This window comes from Bos taurus, chromosome 2 (genome assembly GCF_002263795.3).
Source record: "Bos taurus isolate L1 Dominette 01449 registration number 42190680 breed Hereford chromosome 2, ARS-UCD2.0, whole genome shotgun sequence".
Lineage (NCBI taxonomy): Eukaryota > Metazoa > Chordata > Mammalia > Artiodactyla > Bovidae > Bos > Bos taurus.
The window spans coordinates 131,404,128-131,430,727 of NC_037329.1; the positions used below are offsets into that span (position 1 = coordinate 131,404,128).

The window sequence follows — 26,600 nt, forward strand, 5'->3', positions numbered from 1 at the left end:
TGACCCGCCTTTTCTACCCGCCTTCTCTCCTCTCTTCTATAGATCGTTTCACTATCTGTAAAGGGTGGATGATGATGTTGCCTGACGCTCAAGGTTACTGTGGGTATCATCTCGCATGTGATGGGTTAGCGTGCTTGGCCCAGAGCCTGGCACCCAGTAGGCGCTCAGCAGAACTGCCCTCCTCCTGGTGGGGATGGGTGAGTTCCAGGTCAGCCCCTCCCTACAGGCTGTGTGACTACAGAGGGCTGCCCCGCCTGCTCCAGCCCTTCACCTATGAAGTGGGAACCAACTCAGAGTACTGGCCGGGGTGTCCTAAGGATTCATGGGCTGGTCACAGAGAGAGTAATTATTGCTTGTTTTATTTCTTTTATTTCTTGGACTTGCCTGGTGGCTCAGACGGTGAAGCGTCTGCCTACAATGCGGGAGACCTGGGTTCGATCCCTGGGTCAGGAAGATCCCCTGGAGAAGGAAATGGCAACCCACTCCAGTACTCTTGCCTGGAAAATCCTGTGGACAGAGGAGCCTGGTGGGCTACAGTCCATGGGGTCGCAAAGAGTCAGACACGACTGAGTGACTTCACTTTTCACTTATTTCTTAAGAAAAAAAAAGTAATCAGAGTACAGTTGCTTTACAGTGTTGTGGTAGTTTCTGCTGCACAGTGAGGTGAGTCACTACACATGCTCATGTATCCCCCTCCCACTCAGGTCACCACCGAGCGCTACGGCAGCGTTGCCTGTGCAATACGGTAGGCTCTCCTTAGTTATCTACTTTATATGTAGTATCAGTAATGTCTCTGTGTCAGTTCCAATCTCCCAGTTCATCCCATGCCTCCGCTTTCCCCACTGGCATCCGTCAGTTTGTTCTCTACATCTGTGACTCTCTATCTACTTTGTAAATGAGATTGTTTATACCAGCTTTTTCAGATTCTACACAGTTTTTCAGATTAATACACAGTGTTTGTTTTTCTCTTATAGAAGCCCTGATAGAGCCTCTTATCAGAAGGAGGTCTGAAAGTGTTAGTCATTTAGGCTTGTCCGACTCTTTGCAATCCCATAGCCAGACTCCTCTGTCCGTGGAATTCTCCAGGCAAGAATACTGGAGTGGGTAACCATTCCCTTCTCCAGGGGATCTTCCTGACTCAGGGATCGAACCCGGGCCTCCTGCATTGCAGGCAGATTCTTCATCATCTGAGCTGCCAGGGAAGCCCCAAGGAGGTGTGGGTGTGTCCATGACTATGCTGGGTTCTTTACTTGTATTATTTTCTTTAAGCTATGGTGTATATGCCCATGTCACAGATGTGATTCACAAATACAAAGGAAACAGGTCTCCTAGGAAACGGTGGAGCTGGGGCCTCAGACCCATCTTTCTCTACTGATTCTGCTGTGCACAGAGGTCATGGAGCAGCCCAGAAGTATGGTCTGCCCTGCCATCTCTTTTCCCTGACAGCTGCTTGATTTTGTTCTCCGGGCCAGGGGAGACCTGGCTGGGGCCCAATGAACAAGTAGCCAGGATCCCCTCACATCATTATGACCGAGAACTTCCCCACAAGGTATATCCTGGCATCCCCTCCCCCTAGGCTCACTGTTGAAAAATCAGTCTAGAAACGGCCCCTCCCCTGTGGACCTTGATACCTGGGACTCTTGATACCGGGAAATTCCCGAAGGGGCAGGAAGCAGGTGAGCAGGTGAGCGAAATATGCAGGCGCGTGGTCCAGTGCATTCTTGGGCTCCAAGTCAGGCTGGTTTCAGCTCCCCCAAGACAATGGGGTCAGCCAGCAGGTCTCGGGAGGGGTTGGATACACAGGGGGCCTGGCTGGGCAGGCTGGCCTGGGTCGGGGCGGCTTCTCTGGGAGAGAATTCAGAGGCCAGTGAGGATTGTTATCAGCTGGTCGGGCAGGACAGCCGTTACCATCAGCTTGCCCCGTGACCTTGGGCGAGCCACTTCTTTCTGTGAACAGTGGGTTTGCTCTGGCCCCCTCTGAGGAAATCCAAGGACATCTTTAGCAGGTGGGTTGAGCTGGACCAAGTGCCACGTGGCATATCTTGGCAGTCTGCTGGCTAGAGGGGGGCGACCTCAGCCGCATGAGACCCAGGTGCCTCAGCCGGAAGACCCTCTGCCATCCATACACGCTGCCGGAGGGGGCTGCCCTCGTAGGCTTTGGGGAGACCGGAGGGTGTCCTCACTTCATCAGGGGAAAGATACGTTTGGACGCGTCACCCCTGAGGCCGGGCCCTCGCCTTAGGCATTCTACCTTGTGCTTTTAGCACAGGCTATTCTGCCATCTGGATACCTTCCCCACCCCCTCCCAGTCCCGCAAGACTCTGTCAGACCTGCTTCTCCCGTTATGCCTTCTGTGGTTACCGAAGGGCCTCTCCAGGCTTGAGCTACAATTAAATTTTATGTACTTATCAAGTTTACTGTATTTTATATTCTAAGATGAGTCATGCAAAAAAATAATTGATGCCTACTTGTAACAATAAACTGTGGAAAATTCTGAAATAGATGGGAATACCAGACCACCTGACCTGCCTCTTGAGAAACCTATATGCAGGTCAGGAAGTAACAGTTAGAACTGGACATGAAACAACAGACTGGTTCTAAATAGGAGAAGGAGTACGTCAAGGCTGTATATTGTCACCCTGCTTATTTAACTTCTATGCAGAGTACATCATGAGAAACGCTGGGCTGGAAGAAGCACAAGCTGGAATCAAGATTGCCGGGAGAAATATCAATAACCTCAGATATCCAGATGACACCACCCTTATGGAAGAAAGTGAAGAGGAACTAAAAAGCCTCTTGAAGAAAGTGAAAGAGGAGAGTGAAAAAGTTGGCTTAAAGCTCAACATTCAGAAAACGAAGATCATGGCATCTGGTCCCATCACTTCATGGGAAATAGATGGGGAAACAATGGAAACAGTGTCAGACTTTATTTTTTGGGGCTCCAAAATCCCTGCAGATGGTGATTGCAGCCATGAAATTAAAAGACACTTACTCCTTAGAAGGAAAGTTATGACCAACCTAGATAGCGTATTCAAAAGCAGAGACATTACTTTGCCAACAAAGGTCTGTCTAGTCAAGGCTATGGTTTGTCCAGTGGTCATGTATGGATGTGAGAGTTGGACTGTGAAGAATTCTGAGTGCTGAAGAATTGATGCTTTTGAACTGTGGTGTTGGAGAAGACTCTTGAGAGTCCCTTGGACTGCAAGGAGATCCAACCAGTCCATTCTGAAGGAGATCAGCCTTGGGTGATCGTTGGAAGGACTGATGCTGAAGCTGAAACTCCAATACTTTGGCCACCTCATGCGAAGAGTTGACTCATTGGAAAAGACTCTGATGCTGGGAGGGATTGGGGGCAGGAGGAGAAGGGGACGACAGAGGATGAGATGGCTGGATGGCATCACTGACTCGATGGACGTGAGTCTGAGTGAACTCCGGGAGTTGGTGATGGACAGGGAGGCCTGGCGTGCTGCGATTCATGGGGTCGCAAAGAGTCGGACACGACTGAGCGACTGAACTGAACTGAACTGTAACAATTCAAGTAACGCAGATTCCCTAAAGCCCAAGTTAATGGTTTATCTTTCTTCTACTCCTGACCAGCTACAGATGGAATCATCCCAGTGGCATCAGATCTGTCTGTCAGGGACTTGGCGGTTAATCGTGTTACCCTGTGACGTCTCTTCTATCGTCATTTTGTTTTATCTTTCCAGTATTTACTGTCGAGCGTAGCTTCATCTTCTGTGCACACTGAAAACTCTGTGGACAAGATCTGCATGTGGAATGCCTTCTATCCAGTGTCATTCCCGCAGCAGCGGGCCCTTCTTTTTCTTTCATGCTTGGTGCGGGGCGGGGGTGGTTAGATGGATTTGCTTTTTTCGTCAATCATTTCTTTATTTTCGGCGGTGTTGGGTCTGGTTGCCGTGCTGCGCTGTCTGGTTGTGGTGAGCAGGGGCTCCGCTCCCTGCCGTGTGTGGGCTTCTCCTTGCGGCGGCTTCTCTTGTTGCAGAGCTTGGGCTCTATCCGCTAAACTCAGTAGTTGTGGTGCGTGGGCTTAGTTGCTCTGTGCGTGCATGCGTGCTAAGTCACTTCCGTTGTATCTGACTCATTGCAACCCTGTAGACTGTAGCCCGCCAGGCTCCTCTGTCCGTGGGGTTTCTCCAGGCAAGAATACTGGAATGGGTGGCCATACCCTCCTCCAGGGGATCTTCCTGACCCAGGGATCGAACCCACATCTCTTATGTCTCCCGCATTGGCAGGCAGGTTCTTTACCAGTAGCGACACCAGGGAAGCCCTGTTTGCTCTGTGGCATGTGGGATCTTCCCACCCAAGGCTGACCCTGTGTCCCCTGCGTTGGCAGGCAGATTCTTCACCACTGGATCACCAGTGAAGTCCCTAGATGGATTGAGTGATGAGTTGATCCAAGGATGGGAGTGGGTGTCCAGGGCTTCTTAGGGGCAGCTGGATTGCTTCAGATCTCCCTCTGGTGTTCCAGGCCAACCTGTAGGAGGGGAAAGAGATGGCGAGAGAGCATAGGCCTCTGCTCTGGCCTCAGCCACTCGCTGGTGTGAGCTTGGACCGGTGACCCAGCCTGTTGCCTATAAGTTGGCACCCATGTCTGCGGCCGCCCAGTGTCTGTTTCCTCCCCCGGAGCTGTGGGAAAGGGTGTTCCAATAAAAACTTCCAGGGGAAGAAGTAGGCCGATTAAATGGGCTGCTCTCTTTCCTCTCCCGGACTTTGGGGAAGTGACGGAGGAAGTTTCTGGAATTCGGGGTCCCTGGAAGGAAGTACCCAGGCAGTTGGGAGTCCTGTTGTCTGGCCCTGGGCTGCCAAATTGTCTCCAGACCACTAGGGTCCTGGAAGTGCCACCGTTTTCAAAATATGGCCCCCTTCTGGGTCCTGGGGCCTTCCCTGGTGGCTCAGTGGTTTAAAAAAAAAAAAAAAAATCCGCCTGCCAGTGCAGGAGACTCAAGAGATGTGAGTTCAATCCCTGGGTTGGGAAGATCCCTGAAGGAGGAGATGGCAACCCACTTCAGTGTTCTTGCTTGGGAAATCCCAGGGACAGAGGAGCCTGGCGGGCTACAGTCTATGGGGTGGCAAGAGTCGGATATGACTCAGTGACTGAGCGCGCATGCACACTGGGTCCTAGACACTGCCCAGCCCCTTCGTCCTAGGCCGCTCTCCACTTCTGGTATGTAAACATGGTCTGGGGTGTCTTACAGGAAACCAAGCTTTTCCTCAGGAGAAAATCAACTGTGCCTGATTTCACTCGGAAACCGAGACTGCTCCCTCGGGCCTGAGTGATGGACGCCTTTGTCTGCGCAGCCCCAGACACACGTTCCCTCGCTCTCTCAGCAGTTCCGTGCTGTCCACAGCAGCTTCTCTAGGTGCCCTGGGTGGTGGAGGGAATTTAGCAGTCTTTCTTTGTGGAACTTACATTCCCTCAGGGGAGACAGACAGTCAGCAAATTAATGCATTAATAAATGACATGGTTGTAAAGACTTCAGCTCAGTTCAGTTCAGTCGCTCGCTCAGTCGTGTCTGACTCTTTGCGACCTCATGGACTGCAGCACGCCAGGCCTCCCTGTCTATCACCAGCTCCTGGAGTTTACTTAAACTCATGTCTATCAGGTAGGTGATGCCATCCAACTGTCTCATCCTCCGTCGTCCCCTTTTCCTCCCACCTTCAATCTTTCCCAGCATCAGGGACTTTTCCAATGAGTCAGATCTTCCCATCAGGTGGCCAAAGTATTGGAGTTTCAGCTTCAGCATCATTCCTTCCAATTAATATTCAGGACTGATCTCCTTTAGGATGGACTGGTTGGATCTCCTTGCAGTCCAAGGGACTCTCAAGAGTCTTCTCCAACAACACAGTTCAAAAGCATCAATTCTTTGGTGCTCAGCTTTCTTAACAGTCCAACTCTCACATCCATATATGACCACTGGAAAAACCATAGCCTTGACTAGACGGACCTTTGTTGGCAAAGTAATGTCTCTGCTTTTGAATATGTTATCTAGGTTGGTCATAACTTTCCTTCCAAGGAGCAAGCATCTTTTAATTTCATGGCTGCAATCACCATCTGCAGTGATTTTGGAGCCCCCAAAAATAAAGTCTCTCACTGTTTCCATTGTTTCCCCATCTATTTGCCATGAAGTGATGAGACCAGATGCCATGATCTTAGTTTTCTGAATGTTGAGTTTCAAGCCAACTTTTTCACTCTCCCCTTTCACTTTCATCAAGAGGGTCTTTAGTTCTTCACTTTCTGCCATAAGTGTTGTATCATCTGCATATCTGAGATTATTGATATTTCTCCTGGCAATCTTGACTCCAGCTTGTACTTCATCCAGCCTAGCGTTTCTCACAATGTACTCTGCATATAAGTTAAATAAGCAGGGTGACAAAATACAGCCTTGACGTACGTACTCCTTTCCGATTTGGCCTTGAAAAAGAATCAAGTAGGAGGCAAGACCAGGGAAGGGAGAGGTCACTGTAGCCATGGTGATCAGGAAGGATGGGCCTGTGGAGGAGGGGCCCCTTGAGCAGAAGCTTGAATTAAGAGAAAGAACAGCCCACAAGGATGTGAGGGGAAGAGCGCAGCCGGCAGGAGGCACAGTGAGCACGGTGGCCCTGGGGTAGGGGTGTGGGATCCAGAGGGAGGGGACAGAAGACAGGCTTGAGCTGGAGGCGGCGAGGCAGCGAGGCCCAGGTCATTCAGGGCAGTGTTTCCCAACCTTTTTTAATGACCGCCCCCTCCTGAAATTTTTAACCCCACAGATATGCTGTTGCTTGTTTCTGTACTGTTACTGTGGTTTACTCACTCACTAAGTTGTGTCTGACTCTTTTGTGACCCCGTGGTCTATAACCTGCCAGGCGTCTCTGTCCATGGAATTTCCAGGCAAGAGTACTGGAGAGGATTGCCATTTCCTTCTCCTGGAGATCTTCCCAGCCCAGGGATCGAACCCGCATCTCCTGCACTGGCAAGTGGATTCTTTACCACTGAGCCACCAGGGAAGCCCTGTGTGTATTCGTAAAATAAGCTGTTTCTAGGGACTTTACTGGTGGTCCAGTGGTTAAGACTTTGCCTTCTAGTGCCGGTGGGGTGGGGGGCGGGAGGTGGTGTGTGGCTTCAATCCCTGGTTGGGGAGCGAAGATCCCACATGCCTCACGGCCAGAAAAATCACAAACATAAAACAGAAGGAATATTGTAAAAATTCAACCAAGGGAAAAAAAATAGTCCACGTTTTTTAAAAACTTTAAAAAAAAGGCTGTGCTTCCAGTGCAGAGGGCACAGGTTTGACCCCTGGTCAGGGAACGAAGATTCCGCATGCTGCTTGGCACAGCAAAGGGAAAAAAAAAAAAAAAGATGTTTCTGCTATTCAAGAATTAATGTTCTCCCCCCTTTAGGAGCAGTATTACCCCCACGGAGAATGCATGCTGTAGAACCCTCTAGGCAATGTTAAGGAATGTGTATACTTCTATGCCTCTTTGCGCTAAAAGTATTCAAGACAGCAGCTCTGTCAACTGCCCCCAAGGTTCCACATGGATGTCTGATAGATCTCAAATGTAAAATATCTGAAATCTGAAGTGCTTGTTCCATTCCCCGAACCTGCCTTCCACTGCCCACTTCTGTAGCTCAGCGCCCCCGGCTCCGCCAGGGGGACCTGGCAGCATCTCGACTCCTGCTTCCTCCCGTGCTCCCGCCACGGGCTTCTCGGTCCTTCTCTCTGCCACCCTGACCCCCCACATCGCTCTGCTGGTCTGTTGCAGCAAGCTCCCAGCTGGCCGTCTCACCCTGGCTCCTGTCCCGCAAGGAGTCTGCGGGGTCGCAGGTACCCTTGAGTGAGGAGGAAGGAGAGGAGGTGAATGATCCCAAGGGACACAGGAGCCAGGCGGGGTGGGGTGGGGGGCGGTGGAGGAGCTTGGCCTGCTCCCGGGGCTCCGGCCCCAGCCCGCGTGGGCAGGTGCTGGGGACGGAGCGTGCTCAGTCCCCGGGGCCTCATCCTCTGTCCCTCCCTGCCCTCCCCCCGCCTCCTTTCCTCCCCTTGCCAGTCTCCCCTGGGCCCGGATACAGCATCTTCCTCATCAGACATAGACTCTGGGCTCCATTCTTTCTGTGCCCATTGCTGCGGGCTGCTGTGTGCCCGCCCAGTGCTGGGGGAGCAGGGGAAACTCGGCCGTGGACTGGTGGGCAAGGCCGCCAAGCACCACGTCCGCAGTCACTCCACATCTTCATGCTTCCTTCCCAGAGCTCCAGCGCGGCGTTCCCGGGCCTCCCCCGCCATCCTGTGTAAAGCCCCTGGACTTGCTCCTTGTAGCGTCACTCCACGCATAATCAGAGGTCTTGTGTGGACCACGCTGTTGTCCATCTGGCCCGTCAAGCTGCGGGCCTCACGCCAGCAGACGTGTGTGTCCCGAGTTGCCCAGCGCCTCCTCCTCACCCAGCCCACAGCCCCCAAACCATTGGAACTTAGTAAACGTTTGCGGGGACTTGAGCCGAGGTTGACCAGCGGGGTGTGGAGCCAGGAGGAAGGAAGTTTGAAGCTGAGAGGGAAGTCGAGGCATTCCACCTCCTCCCAGCCATCATTCAGGGTTGTATCTGCCAGGTCTGCCTGGAACTCGCTGTAACGAGCACAGCCAGGCTGTTCCTTGGGACTCTTTATTTGGGCCTCTTATCTCGGTGGCCTTGAGGCCGTGAAGGAGAGAGATACTCGGCCCTTCCGTGGGCCAGAGCACGCAGAACATGCCTCCCCTGACACTGGTCTGGCATTTCAAGGTCATGGCCAGAGCCAGCTGAGCACAGTGGGATGCTGGCTGCTTCTGGGGTCTGGTGAGCAGCGATGGTTCTTCAACAGCCTAGCTGCTGGGGGATGTTGCCACAGAAATGAGGCCCCTGGGAGGCGGTGGGAGCCCCCACTTTGCATTCCCCGATGTTTTGCTTGGAGAGTCTGGGGAGCTGGGCAGCTCTCGCCCTATTTGGCCCCCCCTCCCCGCCCCCAGAAGGCTCTTCTCACGCTCCAGGAGGGCCCAGGGACGCTCAGGTGTCTCCAGGGCTCAGCAGTGTCCCCTGTGAGCTCCGGGGCTGTGTGTACCCTCCGCAGCCCCACAGCACACCCCAGGACCTCCGTCTCCATACCACCCTTGAAACTCCCGTCCCGTTCAGGGCCGTCTCCTTGACTGCAGCCAGACGGGGCTGACGTTCTCTGCCAGTGGTCCCCGTGACGCTGTTTATGGTAAGAATTGGAGGGCAGGGGCGTGCTCGGGAGAAGGGCTGGGAAAGCTGATTAGACTGGTCAGGAAATGACTCCCGCCCTTGTGAAACAGGCTCCGCCAAACATTTCTTTTCTCCCAGGCCCTTTTACGCTTCCTTGCTTTGCCTCATCCTGTCCAACTGCCCGCCCACCCAACCAGACCCAATACCCTTTCCCTTTATTTCTGCCTGGTGAGTAACTTTTTGTCTTTCAGAACTAGCTCAAATAGTAGAACATCCTCTGGAGACCCTCCCCCGTAGGACCTCCCCACTCCACCAAAGGGTGTGACCTTTCTGTAGGTGGCAGAACCATTTGCGTTAGTGAACGCACACCCTGTCTTGAGGTCGCATCTTTGCATGCCTGAGTCACCATTAGACCGTGAGCTCCCCAGAGGCAAGAGTGGGTCTCACTCATGTCCGTAAAACCTTATGCCCGATCTGGTACCTGTAGGTGCTCAGCGTTGAGGCCCTTCGTGAACGAGTCTCTGAGGAGAAGCCTTATAGTCAAGGTGGCCTCTGAGAGGCCTTGGAAGCTGAGTGCGGTGTGAGAGTGTCTGATGCAGAAGGCTAGAGGGAGCTTTTTCTTTATGCGTTTCCTTGGTTAGTATTTGTGTTTATTTGTATTTGTATTCATTCCTTCAAAAGGAAGCTCCATGGGGACGAGGACATTGTCTTTTGTGTCCCCAAAGCTGGCACAGAGCCTGGCATAGAGTTAGCAACTAGTACCTGCTTTGTGAACGAATGGATAAAGTTCTGCCAGAAGAGTCTTCATGGAGGAAGTGGGGTGTAGGGAGTCTCTCCAGGAAGCAGAGGGAGGGGTTTCAGGATCCAGGAGGAGCAGTGAGGAGGAGTGCTCTGGGGGAGCCGGATGAACAGACACAGACCGCCCCGTCACCTCCAGTGGGTGCGGACAGGCTTGGGCACATGCAGGAGCCTGGTCCTCAGCAGGTGGCATTGGGACCAGGGCCCCAGGGGCAAGGAGAGGGGCCAGGGGCTCCCAGGGGTCCCCAGGTGAGGCACTGAGGTGCTGCTCGTGGGGGAGGGAAGGGGCATGGCAAAGGGCCTCTGTGTCAACTCAAGGTCAGACGAAGCTGCCCGGCCCCTCTGAGGAAGGGTGCCGAAAGCCAATCTGTAATGAGCGAGGCCTTTCAAGCTCTGCCCAAGTCCAGTCTTGATCACAAGAGAGGTTCTCAGGAATCTGGGAAGAAAACCCCAAGACAGGCATCTGTCTCGCACATCAGGCGGGGGTGTGCGGGCCGCTTGCTGGCCGGCAGGGAAGCCGACTGTCGTCTGCCGTCCTGGGACAGCTCTGAGAAGGTGTCTAGCGGAGATGGAGAAGCACGGGCTCCTCTCTGCGTGCGGCTTGCGGAACTGAGCAACCCTCCAGCGTGCCCGCGCGGAGGTTGTGTCTCTGATCTGGCCCGGCTCCTTGCCTGCGCTGACGGGCCCTGCGCCAGCCCTTTGCACAACTGAGGCCGCCCGACCTCCCCGGGGCCACCCAGCGTGGGGACGGGCGTGTGCCGTCAACCGCTGTCCTTTGTCATTCCAGAAAACTCCACGGCCAGCGTGAGCGAGGCAGAGAGGAAGGCCCAGGTGTACTACCGAGCCTGCATGAACGAAACCAGGATTGAGGAGCTCAAGGCCAAACCCCTGATGGAGCTCATTGAGAAGGTGGACCCCTGCCCCCGTCTCCCCCTGCCATGCCCCCTGCCCGAACCGCTGGCTTCCACCGCCAGGGTCCAGCCACCTTATACCTCACCCAGCTGGATCGTGGAGTCTGCTTACGTGTGTCAGGCTGCCTGAGTGTGTGTGCACGTGTGTGCGTGCATCTGTACATCAGTGGGGATGTCTGTCGTGTGTGTGTGTGTGTGTGTGTGTGTCTGGGCATCTGCGAGTGGGACAAGGGCTGCGTTTACAGGGAAAATGTTTCTCTTTCTGGCTGCTTCCATTCCCTCAGAGGGGATGTTTGTGTGTGTGGAGGGGTGTGTCCCGCAAGGACCAGCAGAAACTCTGGGGTCAGAAGCAGAGCCCTCCCGGTGAGGAGGACCACACTGACCCGGGCCCCCCGTCCCCCTGAGCTGAATGCCCTCCCGGGCACCGTCCAGTCAGCCTTGGAGGGACCCTGAAGGGAGCCACCCAAGGCTGGCCATGCTGCCCAGAGCACACAGAAGGGTGGGCATGGGTGTTCCCGGGGGCCTGCTGTTCCCCTGAGGCCCTGCTCCCAGGTGGGCTGCTGGGGGGCCCTGAGGCAGGGTGGGGCACCGTGGGCACCACGGACTGGACCGTCCTCCCCTATGGCACAGACGGAGAGCATTAGAAAGTCCCAACTCGGAGAGAGACTCTGTTAGACCTTAGCTCATCAACCTGGTAAAGAATATGGACCCATTTTTTTATGGGTGCAATTGAATTTCTGCATTAATAGGAATTACATTCACACGATTGATTATTCAAAAAATGAACAGATTCAGGAAAAGTCAGCCACCTTGGAAGCAGGAGCCATATTCTCATGGCTCACTGATCAGAAACCCCCAGTAAAGACAGACCAGACCTCTCATTTGCTCCTGAGGCCCAGAGAGGTCAGAGGACGGCAGAGGGTCACGCAGCATGTCCACCGTGGAAGCAGAACCCGCGTCTGGCCTTCACCCAGCTCATCCCCTCCCTGTCCCCTCTCCCTCCCCACAGCTCGGCGGCTGGAACATCACGGGGCCCTGGGACAAGGACAACTTCCAGGACACCCTGCAGGTGGTCACATCCCACTACCACACCTCCCCCTTCTTCTCCGTCTACGTCAGTGCCGACTCCAAGAATTCCAACAGCAACGTGATCCAAGTGAGTGGCCTGGAGGTCTAGGGCAAGGACGGGCATGACCTCCAGGCCTGTTTTGCATTTAGCAAGTGGCTGGGTGAGGTGGGATGCAGACCTGCCCGGGGCACAGGCTTCTGGTTTCTGAGCTTGGTGTCTCTGGAGGCTCCCCACTGTGAGATTTAGGGCAGGAAAGTTGTTAAAGGGCAGGCTTGCCCTCCTTAGGTAGGTGGGGTACCTGCAGTGCAGGTGAATTTGGGGGTTTCTGATTCGTCCCTGTGAGCCCCAGGGGTGATGTCAAGTCTTGGACACAGCTGGAGCCACCTCCTGGTCACCCCACCTCTTATCTCCAGCCTTCGTGGCTCTGCTTAGAATAGCTTTGAGTCCACCTGTTCCCACCAGAGCCTGCCCCAGACCGTCAGCACACCCAGGGGAGCAGCAGCCCTGGTCTGCCCACTCTCAGATGCAAAAGTGAGAAACCCAAGGTTCTCCTGGGTTTCTCCCCACCCCTACCACTCACTCACTGTGTGACCATGGGGGAGTGCCTCAGCCTGTCTGAGCTGCAGTTTCCTTATCAGTCAAATGAACTATAATAACACCTACTCCAGGGATGTCAGAGCGTGGCCAAAGGCTTTGTTAGGAGCCATCAGGGATTGACCCTGCCTCCCTGCCCAGCACCCAGCAAGCCCTTCACGGGTACTGTCTCCTGGTATTCTCATCCCAGCTCTGAGGACTCGATGGTTCCCCATCTTCCAGCTGGAGAAGCTGAGGATCAGAAAGGTTGGATAGCTTGTCTAAGGTGACATAGCTCTGAGTGATTCTGGACCGCTCACTGTCTTGGGAAGTGGTTAATTAAACAGAGAGAGTCTGCAGATTCTTGGAGTTTAAAGAGGAGGATGGCTTCGTCTGGCCCATGAGAAGGACCCTGAACCCCTGCAGCTGACCACATGCATCTGTCCCCTCGCTGGAGGGCCCATCCCAGGGGTGGCCCTCGCTCCCAGCTTGTGCTTCTGTGTGCTCCCGTCCCGTTGTTGCTATGTGCCTGCTGTCCCTGGGGCTGATGGAGGCTGCATGGGTATGCGTGCACGGGTGTGCGTGTACAGGTGTGCATGCATGGGTATGCGTGCACAGGTGTGTATGTACAGGTGTGTGTGCATGGGTATGAGTGCACAGGTGTGTGTGTGTAGGTGTGTGCTCATGGGTATATGTGCACTGGTGTGCGTGTGCAGGTGTGTGTGCATGGGTATGCGTGCACAGATGTACATGTGTAGATGTGTGCACGTGGGTATGCACGCACGGGTATGCGTGTGCAGGTGTGCGTGCACTGGTGTGCATGTACAGGTGTGTGTGCATGGGTATGTGTGCACAGGTGTGTGTGTGCAGCTGTGTGTGCATGGGTGTGCGTGTGCAGGTGTGTGTGCATGGGTGTGCGTGCATGATAGCAGACTTCCTTCTCACCCCTACTTTTCTCTCCAGGTGGACCAGTCTGGCCTGGGCTTACCCTCAAGAGATTATTACCTGAACAAAACCGAGAATGAGAAGGTGAGTGTGCCTCTTCCAAGAGTGGCTCCTACCCTTCCTACCTCTCTCTGTGGTTCATCCCCCCTCGGTGACCCCTCAGTATCCACACCTCTGCAGGTCTTTGAAGCTAGAGAAGCATACAGGGGTCCCTTACCTAGCAGTCCCTGGCAGGGGGAGGGGCATCATTTGTCCCCATTTTAGAGTGAAGCTCTTCCACGTATCACCCTGTGGGCACAGTGGACGGGGACAGGGGTCATCTGTCCCCGTTGCAGAGAGAGGCAGATCTAACGGCCACTGCCTCTGGCCTTCCTGGTAACCCTGCAGGTCCTGAACGTCTCTAAACATCATTCCTCTCAGCTGTCATATGCGTATTATTTTTCCCTGGCCTGTTTTGGAGGAGGAAATAAGGCTTAGAGATGCTGAGTGACCTGCTCAAGGTCACACAGCTGGCCGTCAGTGGTGAGGCTGAGATTCTCATCTAGATCCGCTGACTCCAAACCGCCTACTTTACCCTCCCTCCCCCCAGCTGCCTCCCGTGATGTCCCAGGGAGACGTGGCCTGAGGTTCGTCGTCTGTCCATTCACGAGCCCACCCACTTGTGTTGAGCGAGTGCTTACTAAGTGCCCAATGCTGGGGAGACAGTGGCCCACGAGGCCTGCCTGCTTCTCGCCTCGTGGGGCTTCGAGTCTAGGAGAGGAGGCAGATGTTAAATAACTCGCCACCAGATTCGAGGCATAGTGAGCAACTGTGCTAAGGGAAGGGCAAGCTGAGAAGGTAACCTGAGGCTCTAATTCAAATCTGGGGACCTGGCTGAACGGGGTGTTCGGAAGTAGTGTGTTCCAAGATGAGAACTGAGCGGTGGCCCCTCTGGTGGCTTTCGTGTGACGGGTGTCCCAGAGGGAGTGTGGGCCGGGACAGCAGAGACCAACCCACGTGGGGCCCTGGGTGGGCCTTATCCTGGGGGCCATGGAGAGCCAGTGATGGGGTATGCTGCCAAAACCATTCATGAAGCTGGTTTCCTGGGTAGAACCCCCAGCTCCCTGGCTGCCTGCCCAGGGCTGCCCTGACTGCCCACCCCTGGCCCGGTTTGTCCCGTGGGCAGCGGGTAGCAGCTGCTGATGGAAGTGGGGGGCTGGGTCCCGCAGGTGCTGACGGGATACCTGAACTACATGGTCCAGCTGGGGAAGCTGCTGGGAGGAGGGGCCGAGGACACCATCCGGCCCCAGATGCAGCAGATCCTGGACTTTGAGACGGCGCTGGCCAACATCACCATCCCCCAGGAGAAGCGCCGGGACGAGGAACTCATCTACCACAAAGTGACGGCGGCTGAGTTGCAGGTAGCCGAGCTGGCTGACATGGAGGCTGGGGCGGCCACGGAATTCAGGATGCAGGGCGCTGGGCTGGGGGCGTGGAACCTCCTTCACCAGAACAGCCCCACAAAGCACAGGGGTGGTTGTTATCACCAATTCACAGATGGCACTGAGGCTCAGACAGGTCGAGTTGCCAGCGGCAGGTCACATAGCTGGTGACGCCAAAGCCGGTCTCTTGCTGTACACCATGCTGCTTCTCTGAAGCTGTAGTTAGCTGGGGAGACTCTATGCTTATGACAACATCGAATCATACTGATTGGGCGTGTCTGTTCTCTCAAGCTACTCGAGCCTGGTGCGTAGCAGATAAACACAGCAAATAAATCTGATGTCACCTCCCTGTTACCAAGCTGGGAAGTTAGGTGATGTGCTCAAGGCCTCCAGGCTTCTAAGTGGCAGGGGAGCTGGGACCTGGACTCAGGCTTGGCTCACTGGACCTCTGCTCTTGAGCATGACCGCTGCGGCCTCCTGGAGCTGTAGCAGGGTTGAGGTCAGCACTGTACGGCTCTCTACTGGGTGTAACCCATCTGAGAAGCCACTGTCTCCTCTGTAGATCAGTTCAGTTCAGTTCAGTCGCTCAGTCGTGTCCGACTCTTTGCGACGCCATGCACTGCAGCACGCCAGGCCTCCCTGTCCATCACCAACTCCTAGAGTTTACTCAGACTCATGTCTGTTGAGTCGGTGATGCCATCCAACCATCTAATCCTCTGTCATCCCCTTCTCCTCCTGCCTTCAATCTTTCCCAGCATCAGGGTCTTTTCCAGTGAGTCAGTTTTTTGCATCAGGTGGCCAAAGTATTGGAGTTTCAGCTTCAGCATCAGTCCTTCCAATGAATATTCAGGACTGATTTCCTTTAGGAAGGACTAGTTGGATCTCCTTGCAGTCCAAGGGACTCTCAAGAGTCTTCTCCAATACCACAGTTCAAAAACATCAATTCTTTGGCACTCAGCTTTCTTTTTAGTCCAACTCTCACATCCATACATGACTACTGGAAAAACCATAGCCTTGACTAGACGGACCTTTGTTGGCAAAGTAATGTCTCTGCTTTTGAATATGCTGTCTAGGTTGGTTATAACTTTTCTTCCAAGGAGCAAGCGTCTTTTAATTTCATGACTGTAGTCACCATCTGCAGTGATTTTGGAGCCCCAAAAAATAAAGTCTGTCACTGTTTCCACTGTTTCCTAATCTATTTGCCATGAAGTGATGGGACCAGATGCCATGATCTTAGTTTTCTGAATGTTGAGCTTTAAGCCAACTTTTTCACTGTCCTCTTTCACTTTCATCAAGAGGCTCTTTAGTTCTTCGCTTTCTGCCATAAGGGTGGTGTCATCTGCATATCAGAGGTTATTGATACTTCTCCTGGCAATCTTGATTCCTCTGTAGATCAGCCTCTACCAAAGTCTGCCCCGCTGGTGGCTGCTTGGGACTTGCAGGTGATGAACTGGCCTCGGTTCCTTCTCTTTTCTTTTTATATTTATTTGTTTTCATTTACTTATTTGGCTGCAAGGAGTCTTAGTTGCGGCATGTGGTCACTTTGGTTGTGGCTTGCAAACTCTTCGTGGCAGCAAATGGGATCTAGTTTCCTGACCAGGGATGGAACCTAGGCCTCCTGCCTTGAGAACATGGAGTCTTCACCACTGGACCACCAGGGAAGTCCCCGGTTCCTTCTTTCTGGCTCATAGCGTGTAGGCCTTCCCCCAGGCGCCGGGCTCACAGAGGAGTCAGCAGAAAGGCCTCGATCAATCTTCCTGTTTCCTGCCATCACTTAGCTCCCCCCCTGGGAAGGGTGTCCAGGCCACCTCTGCCCACCAAGTCCTGCCCATCCATTCAAGTTCAGCTCATTTTCTCTCCTTTTCAGAAGAACACCTGGACCCCTGCCCCATTTTCTGTCTCCATCTCTGCCTCCAACAAGTGTCCATAGGCCGATGCTGGGGCCATGCTTCTGGGTGAGCTGGGGACACCAGCGAGGAAACAAGCTCAATCTCATTGCCTCGAGCTTTGTGCAGAAGAGGCAGAGCCCTGGAGCCAGGGCAGGGCAGAGTCAGGGAGGGTGAGTCTGACACTGGGTGGGGGCTGAGCGGGAGCCAGGCTGACGGGGTGTCCCAGGTGGGGACACAGCCCACACAAGCCTGGCGATGAGGGCCAGAGAGCCCAGCCTCCTTCTGGGTGCCAGCTGCCCTTTAGGTCCCCAGAGAAGCTGGCATTGTGGGGAGTGGCGCTGAGTGGGTTGTTATGGAGATCAGAGGCCTGTGCTGGGCACCATCTGGCACTGTGTTTTCCTCTCCAGGGCCAGGAAGTCAAGGGAGATGCTGTTTGCTGATACAATTTGATTTGGTTTGCTCCAGCTGCCCGGTTCTCAGCCCAGAGGGGCTCCGGTGGTCCCTGTCCCCCCTACAGTGGCCACGAAGCCCAAGAGTGGCTGAGAAAGCAGTCGCCCTGGGTGCATCTGCCCCAGAGTGGCTTGCAGGCTCCACCCCCAGATGCCCTTTCACCATTTCAACACGCTTTTGAAGGAAAAGCTTTTCCTCCCTCCCAGCTGCAGAACTCCCTGATGGGGAGGATTTTAGCAGAGGCAGCAGCCTGGAGTGGTGTGAGCAGAAGACTGCTCGAGCCCAGCCCCACCAGCAGCCTTGGGCAAGTCACATAACCCCCTCCTCCTTGAGCCTTGGTTTCCTTCTCATAAAGTGGGCTTTGCTCGCTCATTCACACCTGCTGTGTTCCAGAACTCAGAGACAGATGAGGGGCAGATGCTACCCTCATAAGTGGCAGTGGTTCTTACTCACCCTATTTTTTAAGATTCACTATTTATATTTTTGACCGCACTGGATCTCCATCGTGGAGCCCTTTCCTAGCTGCAGCTCGCGGGACTGCTCTGCTGTGGTGCATGGGCTTCTCACTGTGGTGCTTCTCTTGTTACAGCTCGCAGGCTCTAGAGCACAGGCTTAATGGTTGTGGCACACGGGCTTAGCTGCCCCGTGGCATGTGAGATCTTCCCAGATCAGGCAGGGAACCCGTGTCCCCCGCACTGGCAGGCAGATTCTCAACTGCTTGACCACCAGGAAAGCCCGGTTCTTACCTTTAAGTCACAGAATTTTTTGAGGCCAGGTTGAAAGGTATGGAGTGTCTCCAAGGGGATGGGTGCATATCACAAAATGACGTCTAGTGTTTAAAGAAGTGCTGGACGCCTGAAGCCTGGTATCCTGGCTGAGAATCCGCCTGCCCTGCCCATGGGGTTGCATGATGATGAGATGAGGCAAAGGCTGAGATCTCAAACTTTGCAAACGGGCCTGCAATTTGAACATGCAACAGCCATCGTTCTTAGTACTGTTCCTGTGTCATCAGTGATGATAGCCATGTCTCCAGCCCTAAACCAATTTGGCTCATTTCACCCTTGGACAGGAGAGAATGTCTTTTTGTTCCTTGGTATCTGGAAATGTAGTCTTCTTCCTACACTTCAGGTGACTCAGGAAGAGGTACCCCAGCCTTTCACAGTGTGGTTCTAAGAAGACATGTCCATGCCCAGCAGCAGTCTGAATTGAGGACCATGAATCAAACCTCCTTCTGCTGCTTCTCTAAGGGGCCTGAAGACCTTCCTATTCCTTCCTAGGACCTTCCACATCAAAAATTGACTGGGAATGAGCCCCATCCTCTGCTCTAAATTCTCTAGCTGAGGTGGAATCTGGGAGCATACATTCTCTCCCGTTGCAAGCCTCCTTGAGCTGGGGGCTTGGTGACGAGCAGGACTTTTCTTCAGCAGCAAGTGTGGAAAATAGAGCTCATCTGTGTACCTCAAAGGCTTAGAGTCACAAGTGGAAGGTCCTGATTGGTTAAAACAGCTGGTCCATGGACACGGACCCAAGCACACGAGTTTTAAGTTAGGTGTTCACTAAAGCAATAAAGAGTGAAAATTTTGGTAAACAGCACACACCTTATTTCAGAGTTGTGGGAATTTACCTGCACAGAACACCTGCTGTCCCTAAAGGAACAGGCTTGTGTTAAGCACATAGGGATTTATCATCACCTGTATCTCTACCCTGATCGGAGTCCCAGTCACCAGCAGTTGTATGAAGCTCTCGTTAATTGTATAAACAGCAACGTTTTGTCAACTTGGCTATTCTCCCAGGGGTCTTTGCCAGCAAGTCACGCAGTCTCCTGGCACTGTTGAGCTCTGTTTGACCAGCTCACCTGGACACCATCATGTTTTGCAGCCACAGAAATTTGATGGGGAAGCCCAGAAGTTACTTGTTTAAGGGGCTCCTGCCAGGGAAAGAGGGTGGAATGGACAAGCTGGGAGGAAAAGAAGCTTGGTTTATTGAATAAGCCATCCCATGAGGCACTTGGCAGGGATTGTTGTCTTCATTGAAAGAAAGGCTGCAGAGTGACTTGAGGTCCCAGAGCTGGTTCATGGTGGAGACTGCAATCCAGGTCTCGCTCAGGACACAGCTGTGCCCAGCTCATCTTGCTCCCAGGCAGGCAGGGATGTGCTGGGTACACACAGCTCTCCCCAGCTTCGTGGGCGGTTTGTGATAGGTTATGTGGGAATACAGATCACCCCCCATCACTGAGAGCCAGTTGTTATATATATATTTTAATATTTATTTATTTATTTGGCTATGCTGGGTCTTAGTTGTGGCATGTGGGACCTACTTCCCTGACCAGGGATTGAACCCAGGCCCCCTGCCTTGGGAGCATGGAGTCTTTGCCACTAGCCCACCAGAAAAGAATCCCCGAGAGCCATTTGTTAAATATTTCCCAGCTCACCACCGCCCACAGGACGGGCCCCCTTCTGTCCTTTGAGGTCCTTGCTCCCCAGCAGCTGAGCTGCCCTTTAAAACCAGAGAGACTGTCAAGTGGGAGGTTTCCATGGCTGCCTGTGTCCCTGGAGGCATTATAAGTGTTTACCAGCTGGTTATGGGTTCATCAGTGTAACAGGTTGAGTTCACTTTCTTAATTGATCTTCCCGTATGAAGGCCATTTACAACGCAACTTTCACTTCCTTAATTTGTCTTTGCACTTTGCCCATTTTCAAGGCAACAAAGAACAGAATTTGGAATCAGTCCCAGGACCACTCCTGGGAGACTTTGAGCAATGAGTGCAATAGCTAATCAATGATTATAATAACTAATATTGATTGAGTGCTTGCTCAGTGCCAGATACCATTGATATTAGAGGCATTTGTACTGTGACACAGGATATGTAGTCCTGAAAAACCTTTCTGTAAAATTACAGGACTAAAAATAGCAGAACATATGGGGAAAATAGGACCAGAGCAGACCATTCGAAAGTTGTGTAACTAGAGGACATTATGCCAAGTGAAATAAGCCAGTCACACAAGGACAAATGCTGCATGGTTCCACATATGAGCTACAGAGTAGTCAGATTCACAGACAGAAGGTAGACTGTGGTTGTCTAGGGCTGAGGGTGGGGGAGGCATTGTTTAATAGAGTCCGTTTCAGTTTTGCAAGATGGAATCTGAGGATGGCTGGTGAATGTACTTAATGCCATAGATAAGATGGTAAATTTCACGTTATGTGCATTTTACCATAATTATTTAAAATGTAGCATGACTTTGTAATCAAAACACTCCCAAGAGGGTAATTGGAACTTGGAGAGAGAGCTCGGCATGGCCGGAGGCTGCCTAGGGGGTGGAATGGCGCTCCCGGCTGTGGACACTGAGACCCTGCAGACAGACAGACGGGAGCTGTGTGCAAGTGGGCTGCCGTTCCGCGGGCCCAGGGCGAGTGCAGCCCTCTGGGAGCTGAGTCATGCAAAGCAGGCGTGTGCCTCTGTGGGGACAGAGCCCTGTGGGTGCTGCTTTTAAATTTTCTTAAATTAGAGCCGACCGGCTTCCCGTGTGTGTCGCAGCTGAGCTGAGGGCTCTCCCTTTCTTGCTGAGGTTAACATCCTGCACTTGCTTTTCCAGCTTCCATGCCTGAGAAAAACTGCCCTGTGGACCAAAGCACTCTACACGCTCTACAGCCATCATTCTTGTAATGCCAATCGTGTAGAGGACCGATCATATAGAAGCTGATGAATGTTACAGAAGCATTTGTTGAGTAAAACAGATGAGTTTAAGTTGTTTAATCCCCATAGTAACCCTATGGGATGGTTTCCTGAGGCACAGAAAGTGAGGTGTTAGTTGCTCAGTCGTGTCTGACTCTGCAACCCCATAGACTATAGGCCACCATAGGCTCCTCTGTCCATGGGATTCTCCAGGCAAGAATACTGGAGTGAGTTGCCATGCTCTCCTCCAGGGGATCTTCCCGACTCCAGGATCAAACCTGGGTCTCCTGCTTTGCAGGCAGATTCTTTACCATCTGAGCCACCAGGGAAGCCCAAGAATACTGGAGTAGGTTGCCATGCACTTCTCCAGGAGATCTTCCCAACCCCGGGATCAATCCTGGGTCTCCCGCTTTGCGGGTGGATTCTTTACCGTCTAAGCCACCAAGGAAGCCCTTGAGGCACCGAGGGCTTCATCAGCTTACTTGAGATCACACAGCTAGTAAGAGTGTGGACCCAGGCAGTTTGGCTCCAGATTCTGCACACCCCCATGACACACCCCTCTGAGGCTCAGTTTCTTCATCAATAAAGTGGGGATAAAGGTACCTACCACCTAGGCCTGTCGGGCAGTCTGGCTGAGAGAAGACGTGTGCCACCTGCGGTGGCTCCTGGCGTTAGAGGGGCCTGACCGACAGCTGCTGTTTCTTTCCCCGTGTCTGTTCTTCTTCCATTTCAAGTTCCAGTTTGGTGTTTGGCACCTCGTATGCGTCCTTCTGTGTACAGGGACTCTGACAGCAGTCAGCCAGCCTGACTTCTTCAGAAGAGCGACCTGGAGACCTGGGCTCTGAAGAGGGGCAGCCCAGCCAGAGTCACCCTGTCTGCTTCCCTTCCAGACCTTGGCGCCCGCCATCAACTGGCTGCCCTTCCTCAACACCATCTTCTACCCCGTGGAGATCAATGAATCAGAGCCTATTGTCATCTACGACAAAGAATACCTGAGCAAGGTCTCCACCCTCATCAACAGCACAGACAAATGGTAAGGGCCCCCAGCGGCCGGGTCCGGGCCCCGCGAAGGCAGCCTTGAGGTCTCACACGGCCCCTCTGCTCAGCCAGGATGGGGACATGCTGACCCGGGAAACCAGCCCACGGGCTGGCTTTTTAAAAATCTTTATTTGGCTGTGCTGGGTCTTAGTTGCAGCACTCGGGAGCTTTTAGTTGCAATATGTGGCATCGAGTTCCCCAACCAGGGTTCAAACCGGGGCCCCTGCTTTGGGAGTACAGAGTCTTAGCCACTGGACCACTGGGAAGTCCCCTGGGCTGGCTTTTCTGAGAGGCTGCAGGGCACCCTGACTCCTCCACCGGCCCCCTTGGTAGCCTGGGGCACGTTTCTTTCCCTTTATCGGGTTCATCTTCCTCATCCATGAAATGAAGATACAAACAGCACTTACCGCACAGGGTTGTTGTGAGAACTGAGTGAAGCAGTTGGTGTGAAGTATGTTAGCATAGTGCTGGCCCCGAATGGGACTCAGGAAGTGTTCGCTGACACTTGTAGTTAATACTTAGGATTGTTTTTAATTTTAAAGATTTGTTATAGGGAATTCCCTGATGATCCAAGGGTTAAGACTCTGGGCTTCCTCGGCAGGGTCCCAGGTTCAATCCCTGGTCAGGGAGCGAAGATCCCACAATCCTTGTGGTATGGAAAAATAAAAAGGATGTGTTGTAGAAAATTTTTTAAACTACAGAAAAAAGCAACAAAAATTAAAATTACCCAGAGCACTCATGTTGATCTTATGGGATGTGTGTGTGTGTGTGCGCGCATTTATAGAGAGAAGCATGGATATGTAAGTAAGAGAAAGAGAGAGATGGATGTTCTGATACATCGTTCCTCTTTTTCCCCATCATTGTGATCACATGGATAGTTTGCCTTTCCTTAACATTTATCATAAAATTTCCCCATGTCATCCCAGGCCTCTGCACGTCTCATTTTTCATAACTCCATGATAGTCCATCGAGTATAAATATGATTCTTTATTCACCATTCCCTGTTGTCAGACATTTAGATCGGTTCCGGTTTGAGGCTGGATGTTCATTATAGTGAACACCCCGTGTGTGTGGAGGTGCCTTGCCTACAAAGGTGATATCCGCCCCTGATGACCCTCTGTGCTCTGGTGGCGGGGGCAGTGAGAGCTCCCATTCATGGAGACTTGGGTGCGGCTGGTCAGAGCGGCCTTTCCTGCCCGTCCGATTCTTAGGCCCCTTTTCCCATTTCTGGCCTTCTGGCCGGGACACCCTCAAGCTTTGGAAGTGGCCACCCCTTCCCTGCTTTGGCCGAGCGGCACCCACCATCCAGCGTGCGTGTCTGTGACCCCTCGAGGTCAGCGGGGGGCTTGCTGCATCTGGCCCCGGGCCCTCCTGAGCCTGTCTGTGCTGCTGCTGCAGCCTGCTGAACAACTACATGATCTGGAACCTGGTACGGAAGACGAGCTCCTTCCTCGATCAGCGCTTCCAGGACGCCGACGAGAAGTTCATGGAAGTCATGTATGGGACCAAGAAGGTGAGCCTGTCGGCGTGCGTTTCCCCCACACACGCTGAGCGCCTGCTGGGCACCAGGCCCTGCAACTCAACAGGGAGGTAGGTGCCAGGCAGAGGAGGAAGAGGGCCGCCCAAGGGACCCGCCCTGGTGTGCATCAGTGCGCAGGAGGGGACCTAAGACAGCGGGGTGGACAGGGGCCTCCAGGGAGGGGCGGTTACACCGAGTCTTCAAGTATACGGGCTTCCTTCCCAGGTGGCTCAGAGGCAAAGAATCTGCCTGCCAAGGAGGAGACTTGAGTTCGGTCCCTGGGCCGGGAAGATCCCCAGCAGGAGAAAATGACAACCTATTCCAGTATTCTGGCCTGGGAAACCCCATGGGCAGAGGAGCCTGGCGGGGTACGGTCCACGGGGTCGCAAAGGGTCAGACATGACTGAACTACGAGTATAAAATAGACCCAGAGATTTGGCTAATTTACTGCGAAAGGTGGCTTCTGTTCTATCCCTCTGACTTCTCAGGTGCCATGGTTCTGAGGCTTCCTTGTGTAATAGAACTCACGTGACCGTCACATCCCTGCAGAGTGGGTGCCACCCTCAGCCCCCTTTTACACAGGGGCCCTCCAGTAATCCTACTTCTTCCCCATAAATATAAAAGCCTTGGAATAGCCCCCTGACTCCCAGAAAGTACGCCAGTGTCCGCCGATGTTGTTAGCCTCCCAGGCCCTGGTCCAAGGGGGTCTCTGCTACTTTAAATGCCCCACTGTGACCCCTGCCCACTGGCTACTTCCACCTTCTCCTCAAGGAAGCAGAGGTCATCTCTGTCATGGGCACCGTGTGCCAGGCTCTGAGCACAGTGTGCAGACACTGAGGTGGGATCTGTGCCCTAGGCCCCCGTGCCTGCTGAGGGAGCTGGTAGAAACTACCAGTCCTCGCGGGTGCTGAGGGGACCCCCAACCTAGGGCCCTGGTGAGAAGCCGAGAGGTCCCCCAGCCGCAGAGCAGAAGCTGGAGAGCCAAGCCTTTGGCCAGCGCCCTGTCCCTACCAGGACCACTGCTTGCAAGACCCTAGAGGGTGGGCACAGCTGGCTCCCTGGACTCTGCCCCGCTACCCCTCCCAGAGTCCAGGGGGAGTGGGCGGGGCCAGATAAGGACTCAGGGGATGGCTGGATGTGGGTCTCACAGTTCATCCTGGGGCAGGGTTCTCCGTGTCCCTCTCTCTGGCGGGAAGAGGGCTGAGGAACAAGCCCTGAACCGAAGCAGAGGGGCTTCCTCAGCCCAGTGGCTACCTGGCCCTGCAGGGAAGGAGGGGAAGAGCTGGCTGCCCTGCCCGCCTCCCTGCTCCAGCTGCTCCTCCTACCCTGGTCCAGCCCTGGAGGAGCGCCTAGGTGCAGACCTGAGCAGGCAGGGACTCTGCCCTGGAGCCCTGGGCCTCCCGGGGCCTTTATACAGGAGGGGCCTGACCAGGACCCGGCAAGGCAGTTACTGAGACGGCCCTGTGTGTGGAGCACACACCTCCATCATTGCTTTCCCCCGACCCCGCGGGTTACAGATGGGAAAACTGAGGCTCAGGGAGGAAAGGGCTTTCCCTAGTCACCCCGCAAGGAGAGGGTCAAGCTCAAATTCAAACCCAGATCTGGATAACTAGAACTTTTAGTACTTTTGGCTACCCACTATTGGTAATAATAAGTAAAATATATAAAAAATATCCCTGCTGGATGTTTACCTTTATAGACATTATCTCCCCCAAGTTCCTACAATAGTGCTCAGTGTTGGAAACTATTACCATCATCCCATTTTACAAATGAGGAGACTGAGGTTCAGTGAGCAAAGGGACTTATTCAGAGTCACACAGCTCCTAAGTGAAGAAAGTGAAAGTGTTACTCGCTCAGTTGTGTCAACTCTTTGTGACCCCATGGACTATAGTCCTCCAGGCTCCTCTGTCCAAGGGATTCTCTAGGCAAGAATACTGGACTGGGCTGTCATTCCCTTCTCCAGGGGTTCTTCCCAACCCCTGGAGAGCTGGATCGAACCCAGCTCTCCTGCATCGCAAGCAGATTCTTTATTGTCTGAGCCGCCTTGGAGTTCCATAAGTGGAAAGTGGCTTTCAAACCCAGCATGTCCGATTCCACAGCCTGTCCTTCTAAGCTCTGCACCACTCAGCTTCAGCTCTGCAGGAACCAAAAGTTACAACTGAGCGTCCTAATAGTTGCCAGAGGCAGCAGAGGGGAGGGCAGAGTGAGGAGTTGTCAAATAGGTACAGAGTTTCAGATCTGCAAGGTGAAAAGTTCTGGAGATTGGTTGGTAGATATAAAACTACTGGACTTTATACTTAGAGTTCCCTGGGCCAGGCTCATAGTGCAGCTGCCGCTCTGACTAGTGAGATGCTGAGAGCTGCTGGGACACATGGAGGCCTGGGCAGAAGCAGGGGTAGCTGGGAGACCCTGCAGGTGCGAGGCTCTGGGCCGGGGGTCGCTGGATGCCCCCGGATGGAGGGATGGAAGATACTGCCTATCTATTTCTCCTTCTCCAACCCTCCTCACCCCCTGTCATGACTGCTCCTGGGTCCTGGCCGGGTTCACCCAGCTTGTATCCAGCACAACTCACAGGACAGCCCTGTGTGACCTTGGGTAGTCCTGGCGCCTCTCTCAGCCTCCGTTTTCCCATCTTTTGTTTGGGGTCATTCCTGATCTCATCTCACAGGACCCTGGGGAATGGCTTCCATGTGGGAAAACACTTTTAATTTCCTAAAGCTTTATGGAGCGTCCAGTTGTCCACTGATATAGGGAGATACTAACGCAGAACTTTGCGTCAGAAGATCTGAATTTCCACTGCCTCCTCTGACCAGACAACCTTTTTTTAATATAATTTTATTTAGTTATTGATGTATTTTTGGCTGCTCCGGGTCTCCCGCTGCTGTGCGCAGGGGCTTTCTCTAGTTGCAGTGCTCTGATTTCTGGCTGTGGTGACTTCTCTTAGAGTGGAGCACGGACTCCAGGTGCACGGGTTTCAGTGGTGGTGGCACACGGGCGTAGTTGCCCTGTGGCATGTGGGACCTTCCCGGACCAGGGATTCAACCCGCACCCCCTGCATTGGCAGGCAGATTCTTTACCGCTGGACCAGCAGGGAAGCTCCTAACCTAAC

General features: G+C 53.5%; 1 protein-coding gene and 1 long non-coding RNA gene across 4 annotated transcripts in view; one reads left to right on the forward strand and one right to left on the reverse strand.

Annotated features, from left to right (window-relative positions):
• Positions 1-26,600, forward strand: part of ECE1 (endothelin converting enzyme 1) — a 124,808-nt gene that overhangs the window by 79,604 nt on the left and 18,604 nt on the right. For all 3 annotated transcript variants that reach the window (XM_005203072.5, XM_005203070.5, NM_181009.2), the window contains 6 exon segments: positions 10,791-10,912; positions 11,924-12,070; positions 13,520-13,585; positions 14,710-14,901; positions 21,825-21,967; positions 23,371-23,485. In XM_005203072.5, coding sequence (XP_005203129.1) covers positions 10,791-10,912; positions 11,924-12,070; positions 13,520-13,585; positions 14,710-14,901; positions 21,825-21,967; positions 23,371-23,485 — 785 coding nt within the window.
• Positions 572-10,063, reverse strand: LOC132343459 (uncharacterized). The gene is made up of 2 exons (XR_009492297.1): positions 9,687-10,063; positions 572-4,495 (listed from the first exon to the last, which is right to left on the reverse strand). It is a non-coding gene; the product is annotated as an uncharacterized lncRNA (long non-coding RNA).